Source organism: Leptodactylus fuscus, chromosome 1 (genome assembly GCF_031893055.1).
Source record: "Leptodactylus fuscus isolate aLepFus1 chromosome 1, aLepFus1.hap2, whole genome shotgun sequence".
Classification (NCBI taxonomy): Eukaryota; Metazoa; Chordata; class Amphibia; order Anura; family Leptodactylidae; genus Leptodactylus; species Leptodactylus fuscus.
Window position 1 is genome coordinate 287,748,080 of NC_134265.1, and position 18,195 is coordinate 287,766,274.

The 18,195-nt window shown below is 46.1% G+C and overlaps 1 protein-coding gene across 1 annotated transcript in view; it reads right to left on the minus strand.

Moving 5' to 3' along the window:
• Window positions 1-7,847: 7,847 nt before the first annotated feature.
• The window catches only part of ASIC5 (acid sensing ion channel subunit family member 5), a 28,991-nt gene continuing 18,643 nt past the window's right edge, over window positions 7,848-18,195 (minus strand). Inside the window, exons 9-11 of the mRNA XM_075262241.1 lie at window positions 11,932-12,100; window positions 10,634-10,725; window positions 7,848-8,029 (exon numbers count right to left, since the gene is read on the minus strand). Of these exons, the coding sequence (XP_075118342.1) occupies window positions 7,848-8,029; window positions 10,634-10,725; window positions 11,932-12,100 (443 nt within the window). The remainder of the gene's footprint in view (window positions 8,030-10,633; window positions 10,726-11,931; window positions 12,101-18,195) is intronic.

Genomic DNA, 18,195 nt, shown 5'->3' on the forward strand with positions numbered 1-18,195 from the left:
TGTAAACTCTATTGGAACCTCCAGAAGAAAGCTGAAATGTAGATGTGAAGATATTTACTGCCCAAACAAGAATAAAACTATTACAAGGATGAGAAATTTTACTTTAGACAATGTTATAAAAAGGTTTGTAAGGACACCTGCTGGAAACAGTGTAAAATGCATGGCAGATTTAGTAGAGACATTCTTGTATTTTGTTCAATATTATATACCATTTGTGGTCGTAATCCATGTGCATTTTATTTTGGTTTAATGATCCCACTTCTGTATATGTTGTAATAAAAAATACTTATCTGAACATTGACAATACTAGATGAACCAGACCTACACATTGATGATACGTTATGCATGTCAGATATATATATATATATATATATATATATATATATATATATATATATATATATACCTCCCAACCGTCCCAATTTCTGCGAGACATTCACGATTTCGGTGACGTGTCCCGCGGTCCCGGTTGGAGGGAGATATATCCCGATGAATCTGGGGGCAGAGATAGAGGGGACATGAATCTGGGGGCAGAGATGGGAGGACATGAATCTAGGGGCAGAGATGGAGGGGACATGAATATGGGGGCAAGGATGGAGGGGACATGAATCTGGGGGCAGAGATGGAGGGACATGAATCTGGGGGCAGAGATAGAGGGGACATGAATCTGGGGGCAGAGATAGAGGGGACATGAATCTGGGGGCAGAGATGGAGGGGACATGAATCTGGGGGAAGAGATGGAAGGGACATGAATCTGGGGGCAGAGATGGAGGGACATGAATCTGGGGGCAGAGATAGAGGGGACATGAATCTGGGGGCAGAGATAGAGGGGACATGAATCTGGGGGCAGAGATGGAGGGGACATGAATCTAGGGGCAGAGATGTGGGGACATGAATCTGGGGGCAGAGATGGGGGGAACAGTAAACTGTAGGCAGAGATGGGGGGACATGAATCTGGGGGCAGAGATGGAGGGGACATGAATCTGGGGGCAGAGATGGAGGGGACATGAATCTGGGGGCAGAGATGTGGGGACATGAATCTGGGGGCAGAGATGTGGGGACTAGAGATGAGCGAACAGTGTTCTATCGAACACATGTTCGATCGGATATCAGGGTGTTCGCCATGTTCGAATCGAATCGAACACCACGTGGTAAAGTGCGCCAAAATTCGATTCCCCTCCCACCTTCCCTGGCGCCTTTTTTGCACCAATAACAGCGCAGGGGAGGTGGGACAGGAACTACGACACTGGGGGCATTGAAAAAAATTGGAAAAAGTCATTGGCTGCCGAAATCAGGTGACCTCCATTTTAGACGAATAGTGGATTTCAAATCCGGGTCATATGAGAATGTGAACTTTGTGACTATGAGACAGGGATAGCTGTACAGGCAGGGATAGCTAGGGATAACCTTTATTTAGGGGGGAATGTTATTAAAAATAACTTTTTGGGGCTCTATCGGGTGTGTAATTGTGATTTTTGTGAGATAAACTTTTTCCCATAGGGATGCATTGGCCAGCGCTGATTGGCCGAATTCCGTACTCTGGCCAATCAGTGCTGGCCAATGCATTCTATTAGCTTGATGAAGCAGAGTGTGCACAAGGGTTCAAGCGCACCCTCGGCTCTGATGTAGCAGAGCCGAGGCTGCACAAGGGTTCAAGCGCACCCTCGGCTCTGATGTAGGAGAGCCGAGGGTGCACTTGAACCCTTGTGCACCCTCAGCTCTGCTACATCAGAGCCGAGGGTGCGCTTGAACCCTTGTGCACACTCTGCTTCATCAAGCTAATAGAATGCATTGGCCAGCGCTGATTGGCCAATGTATTCTATTAGCCTGATGAAGTAGAGCTGAATGTGTGTGCTAAGCACACACATTCAGCTCTACTTCATCGGGCTAATAGAATGCATTGGCCAGCGCTGATTGGCCAGAGTACGGAACTCGACCAATCAGCGCTGGCTCTGCTGGAGGAGGCGGAGTCTAAGATCGCTCCACACCAGTCTCCATTCAGGTCCGACCTTAGACTCCGCCTCCTCCGGCAGAGCCAGCGCTGATTGGCCGAAGGCTGGCCAATGCATTCCTATGCGAATGCAGAGACTTAGCAGTGCTGAGTCAGTTTTGCTCAACTACACATCTGATGCACACTCGGCACTGCTACATCAGATGTAGCAATCTGATGTAGCAGAGCCGAGGGTGCACTAGAACCCCTGTGCAAACTCAGTTCACGCTAATAGAATGCATTGGCCAGCGCTGATTGGCCAATGCATTCTATTAGCCCGATGAAGTAGAGCTGAATGTGTGTGCTAAGCACACACATTCAGCACTGCTTCATCACGCCAATACAATGCATTAGCCAGTGCTGATTGGCCAGAGTACGGAATTCGGCCAATCAGCGCTGGCTCTGCTGGAGGAGGCGGAGTCTAAGGTCGGACCTGAATGGAGACTGGTGTGGAGCGATCTTAGACTCCGCCTCCTCCAGCAGAGCCAGCGCTGATTGGTCGAGTTCCGTACTCTGGCCAATCAGCGCTGGCCAATGCATTCTATTAGCCCGATGAAGTAGAGCTGAATGTGTGTGCTTAGCACACACATTCAGCTCTACTTCATCAGGCTAATAGAATACATTGGCCAATCAGCGCTGGCCAATGCATTCTATTAGCTTGATGAAGCAGAGTGTGCACAAGGGTTCAAGCGCACCCTCGGCTCTGATGTAGCAGAGCTGAGGGTGCACAAGGGTTCAAGTGCACCCTCGGCTCTCCTACATCAGAGCCGAGGGTGCGCTTGAACCCTTGTGCAGCCTCGGCTCTGCTACATCAGAGCCGAGGGTGCGCTTGAACCCTTGTGCACACTCTGCTTCATCAAGCTAATAGAATGCATTGGCCAGCACTGATTGGCCAGAGTACGGAATTCGGCCAATCAGCGCTGGCCAATGCATTCTATTAGCCCGATGAAGTAGAGCTGAATGTGTGTGCTAAGCACACACATTCAGCACTGCTTCATCACGCCAATACAATGCATTAGCCAGTGCTGATTGGCCAGAGTATGGAATTCGGCCAATCAGCGCTGGCTCTGCTGGAGGAGGCGGAGTCTAAGATCGCTCCACACCAGTCTCCATTCAGGTCCGACCTTAGACTCCGCCTCCTCCAGCAGAGCCAGCGCTGATTGGCCGAATTCCGTACTCTGGCCAATCAGCACTGGCTAATGCATTGTATTGGCTTGATGAAGCAGTGCTGAATGTGTGTGCTTAGCACACACATTCAGCTCTACTTCATCGGGCTAATAGAATGCATTGGCCAATCAGCGCTGGCCAATGCATTCTATTAGCGTGAACTGAGTTTGCACAGGGGTTCTAGTGCACCCTCGGCTCTGCTACATCAGATTGCTACATCTGATGTAGCAGTGCCGAGTGTGCATCAGATGTGTAGTTGAGCAAAACTGACTCAGCACTGCTAAGTCTGCATTCGCATAGGAATGCATTGGCCAGCCTTCGGCCAATCAGCGCTGGCTCTGCCGGAGGAGGCGGAGTCTAAGGTCGGACCTGAATGGAGACTGGTGTGGAGCGATCTTAGACTCCGCCTCCTCCAGCAGAGCCAGCGCTGATTGGCCGAATTCCGTACTCTGGCCAATCAGCACTGGCTAATGCATTGTATTGGCTTGATGAAGCAGTGCTGAATGTGTGTGCTTAGCACACACATTCAGCTCTACTTCATCGGGCTAATAGAATGCATTGGCCAGCGCTGATTGGCCGAATTCCGTACTCTGGCCAATCAGCACTGGCTAATGCATTGTATTGGCTTGATGAAGCAGTGCTGAATGTGTGTGCTTAGCACACACATTCAGCTCTACTTCATCGGGCTAATAGAATGCATTGGCCAATCAGCGCTGGCCAATGCATTCTATTAGCGTGAACTGAGTTTGCACAGGGGTTCTAGTGCACCCTCGGCTCTGCTACATCAGATTGCTACATCTGATGTAGCAGTGCCGAGTGTGCATCAGATGTGTAGTTGAGCAAAACTGACTCAGCACTGCTAAGTCTGCATTCGCATAGGAATGCATTGGCCAGCCTTCGGCCAATCAGCGCTGGCTCTGCCGGAGGAGGCGGAGTCTAAGGTCGGACCTGAATGGAGACTGGTGTGGAGCGATCTTAGACTCCGCCTCCTCCAGCAGAGCCAGCGCTGATTGGTCGAGTTCCGTACTCTGGCCAATCAGCACTGGCCAATGCATTTCTATGGGGAAAAGTTAGCTTGCGAAAATCGCAAACTGACAGGGATTTCCATGAAATAAAGTGACTTTTATGCCCCCAGACATGCTTCCCCTGCTGTCCCAGTGTCATTCCAGGGTGTTGGTATCATTTCCTGGGGTGTCATAGTGGACTTGGTGACCCTCCAGACACGAATTTGGGTTTCCCCCTTAACGAGTTTATGTTCCCCATAGACTATAATGGGGTTCGAAACCCATTCGAACACTCGAACAGTGAGCGGCTGTTCGAATCGAATTTCGAACCTCGAACATTTTAGTGTTCGCTCATCTCTAGTGGGGACATGAATCTGGGGACAGAGATGGGGGGACATCAAACTGGGTGCAGAGATGGGGCAGAGATAGAGGGGGGACATGAAACTGGGGGCAGAGATGGGGGGACAGGACCTACCTCCATAGGACCTACCATTCTCAACATATTCACAAAACCAAATATAGGGGATCAAGTGGCTTTCTCCTTATCACATCAGATGACCCATACTAGTCAATAAAAACTCACTGGACCTTCTTTATAAGCCTCACTGAAATACACAGTTTCAGACCAGGTTTTTATAACCACCACCATAGCAAGCCGCTTTTGTTTTACAAAGGGTTTCCATAACAACCCCAGAACATATTCACAAAAGCAAATATGGCACCGCTGGTTCCATGTTTTGGGAGTTTCCATTGTACTGGTACTTTAGGGGCTCTGCAAATATGATGTGGCACCTGAAAACTATTCCATTAATATCTGTCCAAAAAGCCAAATAGTGCTCACCCCATTATAAGCCCTGCAATGTACCCATATAGGAGGTGAAATTGTGTAACAAACTGTGGGGTGCTTTCCCTCCTTTAACCCCTTGTAAAAATGAAAACTTTGGGGGATAAAGTGACATTTTAGTAATTTTTCATTTACACATCCCAATACGGCCCCAGCCTTATACTTCTTCCTTCTGCTCAATCCACTCCTGGCTTTGGCTCAAAAAACCACAACAAATCTGCAACAAAAAATGCTGTGTTTCACAACGTAGGTCCTCAGTCAAATAGTGCAGCGTTTTACAGTCACTGCAAAGTGGATGGAATTCTAGCAGATCCTATACACACCCTAAAAAAAAATTATGCACAGCGGAAATGCTACAATTTCCAAAACCGTCCTGGTTTTGGAAATCTCAACATGTCAATTATACTTATGGAAATGCTGGCGGTTTCCCTATAGGTTTAATGGAAGCAGAAAGTCTGCAGGAAACCTCTGCAGAATTTCTGTGAAAAGGGCTGCAGGAAAAAGCGCACTTTTTTTGTTGCTGCCCAGTACTACGTGAGGTTTTAGCCTAAGGCTCTATTCACACAGAGTAACGCCAGGCGTCATTTGTGTGTAATTTGTGTGTCTTTTACGGCCGTCATAAAACGTTTACATAGAGTTCTATAGGAAAAGATGTCCGTAATTTACGGCCGTCAATACAATTGGCAACCAATCACCAATAATCGGTCAAAGATGGCGGCACCTGCACATTTTAGATGCCGAATTCGCATTTAACCGCAACATTTAAATTGTTAACAGCTGTGATCAGTGTCGGCATCGATCAAAGCTGTTTGCGGCAGGTTCTGGCTGTGTTATACAGCCAACATCCACTGTATATGGAGAGGGCTCCAGACCCCTCTCCATACACCTCATCATATTGAATCACATATATTTACTTGATTTTGCATGAATGGGTTAACTGTGTTTTTGGGTTTTAAAAAAATCCCAATAAAATTAAAAATGCCACAAGAAAGCCCATAACAACTGTACTGCTATACTGTTAGCATTTACAGTAAGAGTATGCTTTATATACACAGCCAATATTGGAAGCCTCCAATATCAGCTCCTTAGGAGAGAGTCTATTTTCTAATCCAGCAGGGGCTCAACATATTCAGTAGTAGAGGAAGAGTGAAGACAGAGGGAGGGGCAATCCAGCCATCTACCCCAAGTGCTCTGAATGTTTTCTCCTTGTCCCTATCATGGTATGTCTATTTTTTGAGGGGTAGGACATTATTAACTGCTCATATCTAGTCTTAGAGCATATGGGGGTAGGAGGACGTCCAAGATTTAGCAACAGTATCCTGGTTTCACAGAGACACTTGGGCAGGAAAGTTCTGTCCATAGTTGGATATAGCTTTGAATCTATAAAGATTAGGCAAGGTTTAGTGTCATTTGTTACCACCACCCCATTATATCATGTAGAAACTTCTTCTCACCTGTTCCCAAAAACCTCTCACAAGGTGCACAGAAGATGAAAAAACATCCCATAGACACACATACTTCCCTAGAATATGCCTTCTCAATATAGTAGTCAATTCCAGTCTTACAGAAAATCATCCCAACCCGGGACTATTCATAAAAGATAACCTAGAATGGGATGAGTTGACAACCCAGTCGAACCTCCTGTGCCAGAGAAGAAAAGATTACTTGGAGGATACATAAGAGACAGAGCAAGGGAGGACAAGGAGCTCTATGGCGTAGACCGCTACTAAATGAAAAGGCCAAGGGAGGTGAGAAAGCTAAGTTGTCTGTTTAAATCTCTACATAAATTGGTCTAAACCTCACATTCTGCCACTAGATGCCATTATTCCATCAGCAACCATGGTGGACCAGCCACTGCAACTTGTCCTTGGATATGAGTTACCTTGGAGTCAGGGTCACTATTGGATTACTATATGTTTAATGTCCTCCAACTTCATGTGCTGTCTAGATAAATGAACGGGGCTTAATTAAATTCTACCTCTCTTTGCCTGCCTGTGTTATTTTTATCAATTTCCCAAAACTCATTTTACTTCAGTCCTTTGTATTCAGCCCTATTCTAATTGTCCAAAAGCTTCATAGCATCATGGTCTCCTTCAACAAGGGTAATAACCAGGCTAAAATAGCTTCACATGTACTGTTTCCTTTATGGGACGAGGGCAAAGTGGGACAGAATCAGTAATTTAATAAAAAGTTGTGGTGTGTACTATTGGATACCGTAAGAAGTATTCCTTCTAGTGTAGAATTGTGTACCTCACCGAGGAACCATACAGTGACAGATGTCTTCACATCCTATCTTAACACAAACCCAGCAATAGTACCTTGGTAGACCAATGATGACATGGCCCTCTCTGCCCATAGACATTTCCCTTGACAATCATGTGGATTACTACTACTATTAGTAAAGTAAACATAATCGAACACAACGTACATTAGAAAAGTTTTCTTATCTTTATTCATTTAAGAACATCCTGGAAAACTTTGAATTTTGTAACTATTTGACAGTACCAACCCCATCTTCTAGATTGTATGCATAACTATGCTTTAGTATTTCCTATATCAACAGATTATAGATACTATACACACATACAGTATAATATACATACGGTAATGGTATAAGAAAACAAGGCTGTCAATAACATCTGCACTAAAAGAGTTTGTAGACTTATATCACTATATATCTGGAAATATAAGTATCTAGACCTATATAATCCACACATTTATATAGTCTGCATTTATTTTTAAAAATGCATAGCTCATAGATCATCGTATATAAGCACTGTAAAGTATTACTAGTATATGAAAAATAAAACCAATGATGTAAAGCCATATGATATACTGGTCATCAGCATTCTTGTCTCTCCTGCTTATATCGTGACTGGCTGTCAGTCCATTGTGAAATATTGGGTACTTTCAGAATCAAGAAGGCACACAACCAGAACAGGTTAGTCAGGAGAAACTCCAGAACCTCGATAATTGTAATGAGGCTTGCTCCACAGAACAGACCCATCTGTCCACCGAGGTCAGCTAAAACAAAAAGAGGAGAATCTATTAAGATGGCTGTCATTGTTAGGATGCACAGATCGCCTTTTAGCTTACTGTATATTCTTAATGTGTACCTGCAATTATAAAAAAAAATGTTCATAAATGAGTAGTGCAGGTAAGTGCAAATTGTAATATAACTTTATTAAAGAAATATCTTTACTTCATTTCTCAGATTGAGCTACTTTTACATAGAAGTCTATAGAAAGAGGAGGGGAGAGATTTAAATAGCTGCAGCTGATAAACTTTGCTACACTGTGAGAGTGGGAGTTACTTTAACCACGCCATGTTTCTCAATGAGGAAATAAATCAATTAAAATCCTCCTCCTCCCCTCTTCATGAACTTCTGTGTGTGAAGTAAATACAGAGTTGGAATTTTTTTAAAAAATATATATTATAAATGTTCATATGTTTACATTTACTAGTCATTTATGGAACAATGTTTTATTATTGGAAGCATTGTTTAAGATCTTTAAAACTGAGTGACTTGGATTCAAGTCAAAGTTCTATCCTTCCACAGACAGAAATATTCAGTAGTTCTGCACAGCACCATCTGTATCCCAAAGAACTACTGATATAACCTTTACAGCTGAATGCTGCATATGAAATTTTTATGGAATTGGTGAACTTCTGTGCTTACATTTCATGGACTCTTGTTTGGTCTCCAGGCTGGGGATGGTATTTGTTAAGAGGTGTGAGAAAGTGACAAGCATGGTGCTGGAGTCCTGCTGTATCCAGGTTTCTGACATACGTGTGGTCCAGGGTGGGTCTGGAATAGGTCTCAGCTCCAGCTGTGGGTACTGGGTTCATTACTGGGCCAGAAAAGGCTGAAGAGTCTGCACTTCAGGGCAAATCCAGGGAGTGAGAGGAGCTGTCTGGTTACTCTGGTGAGACTGCCTCATGCTAATTTGTTTGTTTGTGGGGCTATGTGTAAGCCATACGTATAGTTAGCTTAATGTTACTGTTTACTAGTTGCTCAGACGAGCAGGATTTTGTTTCACATCTTTTTTTTTTTTTGCTTGAAGTTATGGCTGTATTTTCTTTTGCTCATTTCCTATTTTTTTTCTAAATAAACCTGTTTGCTGCATATTTTGTGTCCCTGTCTTTGACTGGTTGGGTCCGCACTATTGTTGCTATCAAGCTACCTCCCCCACACAGGATACAGTGAGGATATGTATTAGACAGTTCAAAAAAAATCAACTCAATCAGGGGTGGTGGATATCTGTTAGAGTGCTGGATCTGAAGGCTGTCCTGTTTGCTTGGTTCAGGATTTTGTGTGGTGAGTCAGGTGAGGGATCTTTTCTGTTTCATGAGTCTGATCTCATTTTTCAAATATTATATCTTGAACTGGGATTGTGACTGAAGGAATTTGGAACTCATTTGTTTCATATAGGGGCAGCTATGGCGGTCATTTGAACCAAATTGGTGTTGATATATATTTAGCTGGCTTACAGGATGGGTCAGAAATGGCCATGGTTTTGTTGAGTGGGGTTGGTCGGAATCCAGAGTCGATGTACTCTGCTTCCCTCTTTAGCAGTGTGTCCATGCCTGGAAAAGGAGGAGTCTACATGCCTACTGGCAGCATCTGGATGGGAGAACATACATCTTGAGCCATTATTGAGGGTTATAATGGGCATGGACAATTGTTGTTAAAATAATAAAGGTGTGGCCAACCCCACTTCAATGTTTCATGGTTTATTGTTCATAGGATACCGGTTGATTTTCGTTAAGGTTTTTTTTCATCTAAAGTGGTTGAGCTGTTTCAGCTGTACATCCAGTTTTGGTTATTTGGAGCACTTGTTGCTATATGTTGTAGGGAGTTTAGTGTTTTTGCTTCATTATTTATTAAAAATTATATTTTAAAAGTGATCATTTGAAATGAACTGTGCCAAATTCTGATAATATGATACAGCTCTTTTAGCGTTTATTATCTCTCCCTTTGTAGATTTTTCTTTCCCTAATCATACCCCGTAGGGTGTATGACTTCAGTCTGTCTAGCTACCATTTCCTGTGTGAGTATCTACCATCTGAGTGACTCCATACTTTAGTGGTCACCAAACCACTAGTCCTATGCGTCATTTTATAAATATCAATGATATCTCTGTGTTACAAGGGTTGTTTGATCACCACTCAGTCGCCAGGAAGCGAGATAAAAAACACATACCAAGCAAGGAAGAAATTATTCAGGACAAGTTATTAGCTATTAGTCTACAAAGGAGGAGGTGTTGTTGAGCAAATGGGAATAGGCTTTATGAGAAAAGTAAATAAAAAATGTAAGCTTCTTAGGCCCAGTTCACATCTGCATTCAGAATTTCGAACACATTAAAAAGCAGTTAGCAAAGAAAGCACATGGACCCCATAGACTATAATGGGGTCCATGTGTTTTCCACGCATTGTCCGCACATATCATACAGAGAGAAAAGTAGTGCTTGAAATACTATACCAAACGCAGATGTGTACAGGGCCTTAGAAACATTTTGGAAAATTTTATATAAGAAGGTTTGATTTTTTTTATGCAGAATACATGCCAGTAAAGTAATACAAAAACTACAGTATTTTAGTATGGATTTTTTTTTTCTTACAACTTACAAAGAAGTGCACTAGATGTCAAAGCTTTCTGTTGCTTGGTTATTTTGTAATTCAACTCCTGGTATTTGATGTCAATGTACACCAAATTATTCCTGTAAAGAATAAAAAAAAATGATGAAATGTATCCCCTGTTCCAAAAAAGAACTAAAGGCTGAGCGACCACGTTGTGGTACCGCAAGTTTTTTGTTTTGTTTCTTTGTGAGCCAAAGCCAAAAATGACTACAAAAGGAATGGGACCTTCTGCTTAATCCAATCCTGGTTTTGGCTCAAAAAGTCCCAGCAAAATCAGCAACAAAAAAGCTGCAGTTCCACGGTGGGCCTCTACCTAAAGTTGTTTTTTTTTTTAAAGTCTACTTTCTTACAAAAAAGTACCACGCCTGTCCATGGGATGTGTCAGGTATAGCAACTCAGCTTCACCGAAATAATTGGGAATAAGCTGTAATACCACACACAGCCTGTGGACAGGTGTGGTGATGTTTACAGAAGCCATTGTTACATATAACATAGAAATAAAAATACAGAATTAAAGTTTTTAAGAACTGATATCTTTGAGTTGTATTTTTTGGGGGGTCTTTAAGCGCATTTAAGCATTTAAACACTGTGTCCAACAACATGGATTTGCATACCTCTAGTGAATAGCCCATTGGTGAGAATTCTCGGCCACTGCTCCATTCATTTCTAAGGGAATTCCAGAACAGTGACTCTGGCTATCCCACTGAAGTTAATGAAGTGACAGTCAAGCAATTCACATGGGACACTTGCAGATCCCCATCACCGGAGTTCTCAGTGGTCAGATCCCCAGTGAACAGACACTTAGACATCAATAGTGGGAACATCTCTTGAATACAAGTCTGATCCAATAATAATATTGTATGAAATGTATTATTGTACCTCCTGGCCATTATTGACTGTATAGAACACATTAGTGAGACCTCCTTTATGGACGGTCCATTTTCTTATCTAGGACATAGCTGCACAAGGCATTCTTTCCCAAGTTACACATTCAGAATCAATAGGCTGTTCATTAGGAAATGGCAGCTGATGTTTGTCACTTGCTGTATATGATTTATGTTGCTTAAGTACTTAGTGATAGAGCAATGTTTTATGCATTAAGATGTTTGACTGCAAGTCACCTTGGTTTCCTCTGTTTGCAGATAATAAAATTCCAGCTTGAGAAAATCTAAGGTCATCGATGAGCTCAGATATTTCTTAGAAATCAATAGGTGGACATAGGTAAATACCAGTATTAAAGTGACAACAGAAGCACTTTAATTCAGCCTCGTGACATGCATATTTACCTCATGTACGAAGCATTTTTGTTAAGTTTAGTGGAGAGATAATCCGCAGCTTTGTCACTTGGAAACGTTGAATATGAGAGGGTAGCGGGGTAGTCTGTTTCTTCACAAGCAACCGGACATGAAGCATTGTGCGTTCCTACACTACATAGCATCTCCTTCTCAATCCGATCTGCAGAAACAAAAATATCACATATAACTATAGCCACTATATAGTTTATAAGCAAAATGATAAAGGGTTTGTCCCAAAATTAAATACTAAATTACATGGATAGCCAGGCCCGCTCTACAAGAGGTGGATCCTGGGCACAAATCACCTTCAGTGTCTCCCATATGCCATAGCAAGTCATGGGCAAAGAGGTTGTCTGATGAGAGGACCAATCAGAAAACTGCTATTAGAGGGGGGATATCGTGGCCCACATTTGCTTCAAGGCCTTTCCTTCACCAAACGTGCTGCACAACCCCTATTCTGCAACTTGCTCGCCATTTTGTGTGAATGTGTGTGGATCAGGATTGGAAGTGGAAAGGACCGGGCGGGAACGTTTCGGAATAGTATATTCATAATAACTCACTCCAGGTTTCTGGCATGAATTATAATGGAAATCTCAGTCAGTTCCTAAATAGCATAGATTTTCATTCAGGCACATGGGAATGCGTCTAATTTATGAAGACACCACATCCTTAATAAATCTGCCTAGTTGTGTTTAACATCTGAAGCATTTAGTTAGTACTAGGCTAGGTTCACGGGTGTCCCTGTTGATTATTCCCATTTATCAGGGCCTAATCAATAGAGGAAAGCCACGATGAAATGACAATGCTGTGCAAGGCATTTTGTGGCAGCTAGACCACGACAGAATACGGCAGAGGAAAATGAAGACAAATTTTCCGCGCCCTGCTGCTATCTTTGCCTCCCATTGAGGCAGATTCAGGATGGAATCTGCTGTGGATTCCTACATGTGAGCGTACCCTCATAAAGAAAATGTATACACTAATTTTAATGGTTATGACTAGAGATGAGCGAACACTAAAATGTTCGAGGTTCGAAATTCGATTCGAACAGCCGCTCAATGTTCGTGTGTTCGAACGGGTTTCGAACCCCATTATAGTCTATGGGGAACAGATACTCGTTAAGGGGGAAACCCAAATCCGTGTCTGGAGGGTCACCAAGTCCACTATGACACCCCAGGAAATGATGCCAACACCTCTGGAATGACACTGGGACAGCAGGGGAAGCATGTCTGGGGGCATCTAACACACCAAAGACCCTCTATTACCCCAACATCACAGCCTAACAACTACACACTTTACACACTCAATACCACCTCTCTGACAGTAGGAAAACACCTTGAAACATGTGTATTTGGCACTTGCAGTGAGGAGAGCTTGTCACCAGCAGTGAATTTGGCCCTTGTAGTAAGTTGAGGTTGGCACCAACATTTGTTTTGAAAATCAGGGTGGATTGAGCCTCTAACCAGCAGAGTTTGGGCAAATTCATGGTGGAGGGAGCCTCTAAACACCCCAGTTTGGGCAAATTCATGGTGGAGGGAGCCTCTAAAAACCCCAGTTTGGACCAATTCATGGTGGAGGGAGCCTCTAACCAGCCCAGTTTGGGCAAATTCATGGTGGAGGGAGCCTCTAACCAGCCCAGTTTGGACCAATTAATGGTGGAGGGAGCCTCTAACCAGCCCAGTTTGGACCAATTAATGGTGGAGGGAGCCTCTAACCAGCCCAGTTTGGACAAATTAATGGTGGAGGGAGCCTCTAACCAGCCCAGTTTGGACCAATTAATGGTGGAGGGAGCCTCTAACCACCCCAGTTTGGACCAATTCATGGTGGAGGGAGCCTCTAAACAGCCAAGTTTGGACCAATTCATGGTGGAGGGAGCCTCTAAAAACCCCAGTTTGGACCAATTCATGGTGGAGGGAGCCTCTAACCAGCCCAGTTTGGACCAATTAATGGTGGAGGGAGCCTCTAACCAGCCCAGTTTGGACCAATTAATGGTGGAGGGAGCCTCTAACCACCCCAGTTTGGACCAATTCATGGTGGAGGGAGCCTCTAAACAGCCAAGTTTGGACCAATTCATGGTGGAGGGAGCCTCTAAAAACCCCAGTTTGGACCAATTCATGGTGGAGGGAGCCTCTAACCAGCCCAGTTTGGGCAAATTCATGGTGAAGGGAGCCTCTAAACAGCCCAGTTTGGGCAAATTCATGGTGGAGGGAGCCTCTAACCAGCCCAGTTTGGACCAATTAATGGTGGAGGGAGCCGCTAAACAGCCCAGTTTGGGCAAATTCATGGTGGAGGGAGCTTCTAAACAGCCCAGTTTGGACCAATTCATGGTGGAGGGAGCCTCTAAAAAACCCAGTTTGGACCAATTCATGGTGGAGGGAGCCTCTAAACAGCCCAGTTTGGGCAAATTCATGGTGGAGGGAGCCTCTAACCAGCCCAGTTTGGACCAATTAATGGTGGAGGGAGCCTCTAAACAGCCAAGTTTTGGGAAATTCATGGTGGAGGGAGCCTCTAACCAGCCCAGTTTGGACCAATTAATGGTGGAGGGAGCCTCTAAACAGCCCAGTTTGGACCAATTCATGGTGGAGGGAGCCTCTAAACAGCCCAGTTTGGGCAAATTCATGGTGGAGGGAGCCTCTAAAAAACCCAGTTTGGACCAATTCATGGTGGAGGGAGCCTCTAACCAGCCCAGTTTGGGCAAATTCATGGTGGAGGGAGCCTCTAACCAGCCCAGTTTGGACCAATTAATGGTGGAGGGAGCCGCTAAACAGCCCAGTTTGGGCAAATTCATGGTGGAGGGAGCCTCTAAACAGCCCAGTTTGGACCAATTCATGGTGGAGGGAGCCTCTAAAAAACCCAGTTTGGACCAATTCATGGTGGAGGGAGCCTCTAAACAGCCCAGTTTGGGCAAATTCATGGTGGAGGGAGCCTCTAACCAGCAGAGTTGTGGGAAAGCAGGGTGGAGGGAGCCTCTAACCAGCAGAGTTGGTGGAAATCAGGGTGGAGGGAGCCTCTAACCAGCAGAGTTGGGGGAAATCATGTTGGAGGGAGCCTAGTATTAGCAGAATTGTGCAACGCTTATGGTGGATGAGTATGAGGATGCGGAGGAATTGGAGAGGTTGAGTACAGACATGGAGTTTCATGTTGGGGTGCTTTACACAGGTGGGCACAAAAATGAAGGCTCTATCCAGTGGTGGTTCATTTTTATCAAAGTGAGCCGGTCGGCACTCTCAGCTGACAGACGGGTGCGCTTGTCAGTGATGATGCCACCGGCTGCACTGAACACCCTCTCAGATAGGACGCTGGCGGCAGGACAGGACAGCACCTCCAAGGCATATAGGGCAAGTTCAAGCCACAGGTCCAACTTCGACACCCAATATGTGTAGGGCGCAGAGGGGTCGGAGAGGACAGGGCTGTGGTCGGAAAGGTATTCCCGCAACATGCGCCTATACTTCTCACGCCTGGTGACACTAGGACCCTCCGTGGCGGCACTTTGGCGAGGGGGTGCCATCAAGGTGTCCCAGACCTTAGACAGTGTGCCCCTCGTTTGTGTGGACCGGTGAGAACTTGGTTGCCTACTGGAGGAACTGCCCTCCCTGCCGCCAACGTCACATGCTGGAAACATCTCCATCATATTCTGCACCAATTGCCTGTGGCAAGCATTGATGCGATTGGCCCTCCCCTCTACCGGAATAAAAGACGAGATGTTGTTTTTATACCGGGGGTCAAGGATAGCAAAGATCCAGTACTGGTTGTCCTCCATGATTTTGACAATACGCTTGTCGGTTGTAAAGCACCCCAACATGAACTCAGCCATGTCTGCCACAGTGTTAGTTGGCATGACTCCTCTGGCCCCACCGGAAAGTTCAATCTCCATTTCCTCCTCATCCTCCATGTCTACCCATCCGCGCTGCAACAATGGGACGATTCGAAGTTGCCCGGAAGCCTCCTGTATCACCATCACATCATCGGACAACTCTTCTTCCTCCTCCTCCTCCTCCTCCTCCTCCATTAAACGCAGTGAAGCGGACAGATGTGTGGACCTACTCTCCAGCTGTGACGGATCGGATGCTATCCCTAACTCCTCTGTGTGATCTGAGTTATCCCTGATGTCAATCAGGGATTCTCTCAGAACACACAAGAGCGGGATTGTAAGGCTCACTATCGCATCCTCAGAGCTCACCCTCCTTGTGGACTCCTCAAAGACCCGTAGGATGTCACAAAGGTCTCTCATCCATGGCCACTCATGGATGTGAAACTGAGGCAGCTGACTTTGTGGCACCCTAGGGTTTTGTAGCTGGTATTCCATCAAAGGTCTCTGCTGCTCAACCACTCTATTCAACATCTGAAACGTTGAGTTCCAGCGTGTGGGGACGTCGCACAAAAGCCGGTGTTGTGGCACATGCAGGCGTTGCTGGAGAGATTTTAAGCTAGCAGCGGCTACTGTCGACTTGCGAAAGTGGGCGCACATGCGCCGCACTTTCACCAGTAGCTCTGGAACATTGGGGTAGCTCTTTAGGAAACGTTGCACCACTAGGTTGAAGACGTGGGCCAGGCATGGAACATGTTGGAGTCCGGCAAACTCCAGAGCTGCTACCAGGTTCCGGCCGTTATCACAAACGACCATGCCTGGGCCCAGGTGCAGCGGCTCAAACCATATTGCCGTCTCATCGAGGAGGGCATCCCTCACCTCGGAGGCAGTGTGCTGTCTGTCCCCCAAGCTGATCAGCTTCAGCACAGCCTGCTGACGTCTACCAACGCCAGTGCTGCAACGTTTCCAACTCGTAGCTGGGGTCAATCTAACAGCGGAGGAGGAGGCGGTGGCGGAGGAGGAGGCGGTGGCGGAGGAGGAGGCGGTAGAGGAGGAGGAGGAGGGGGGTGTTCTTCTCGTGTCCCTGCCAGGAATGTTAGGCGGGGAGACGAGGTACACCGGGCCAGTTTGGGAAGCAGTCCCAGCCTCAACTACATTCACCCAGTGTGCCGTCAGTGAAATGTAGCGTCCCTGTCCGCATGCACTTGTCCACGCGTCGGTGGTCAAGTGGACCTTTGTGCAAAGCGCGGAACTAAGGGCCCGCCTGATGTTGAGTGACACGTGCTGGTGCAAGGCGGGGACGGCACACCGGGAGAAGTAGTGACGGCTAGGGACGGCATAGCGAGGTGCCGCAGTTGCCATCAGGTCCAGGAAGGCGGGAGTTTCAACAAGCCGGAACGCCAACATCTCCTGGGCCAGCAGTTTAGCGATGTTGGCGTTCAAGGCTTGCGCGTGTGGGTGGTTAGCAGTGTATTTCTGCCGCCGCTCCAATGTCTGAGAGATGGTGGGTTGTTGTAAAGAAACGCCTGATGGTGCCTTTGATGGTGCAGGAGAAGGAGATAAGACAGGACCAGGGGAGGATGAGGTAGAAGTCAACAAAGTGGCGGAGGCAGATGAAGTGGTGTCCTGGCTCGTCCTCTGGAGTGCATCGCCAGCACAGTCAGCAGTGGCAGTGGCAGAGGCAGAGGCAGAGGCAGTGGCAGTGGCGTGAACGGCAGGCGGCCTTTGTCCTGCCGTTGCTGCCTGCCACTGATTCCAGTGCTTGGATTCCAAATGACGGCGCATTGAAGTGGTGGACAGGTTGCTCTTCTCAGAGCCCCTAATCAATTTCGAGAGGCAAATTGTGCAGACAACACTATATCTGTCCTCGGCGCATTCCTTGAAAAAACTCCACACCTTCGAGAAACGTGCCCTCGAGGTGGGAGTTTTTCGGGGCTGGGTACGAACTGGAACATCTTGGGAGATTCCGGGTGTGGCCTGGCTTCGCCTAAGCTGCTGACCTCTGCCTCTGCCTCTAGCTACCCTTTTTGGTGCTGCACCTGCCTCAACATCCACACTACTTTCCCCGCTTGACATCCCCCCTGTCCAGGTCGGGTCAGTGTCCTCATCATCCACCACTTCCTCTTCCAACTCCTGTCTCATCTCCTCCTCCCGCACAATGCGCCGGTCAACTGGATGCCCTGACGGCAACTGCGTCACATCATCGTCGATGAGGGTGGGTTGCTGGTCATCCACCACCAAATCGAACGGAGATGGAGGGGACTCTAGTGTTTGAGCATCTGGACACAGATGCTCCTCTGTTAGGTTCGTGGAATCGTGACGTGGAGAGGCAGGTTGAGGGACAATGAAAGGAGCGGAGAACAGCTCTGGGGAGCAGGGACAGTTTGGGTTATTGTTCTGTAAAGCTTCGGAATTTTGGGAGGAAGGAAGACAAGACTGTTGGGTAATAG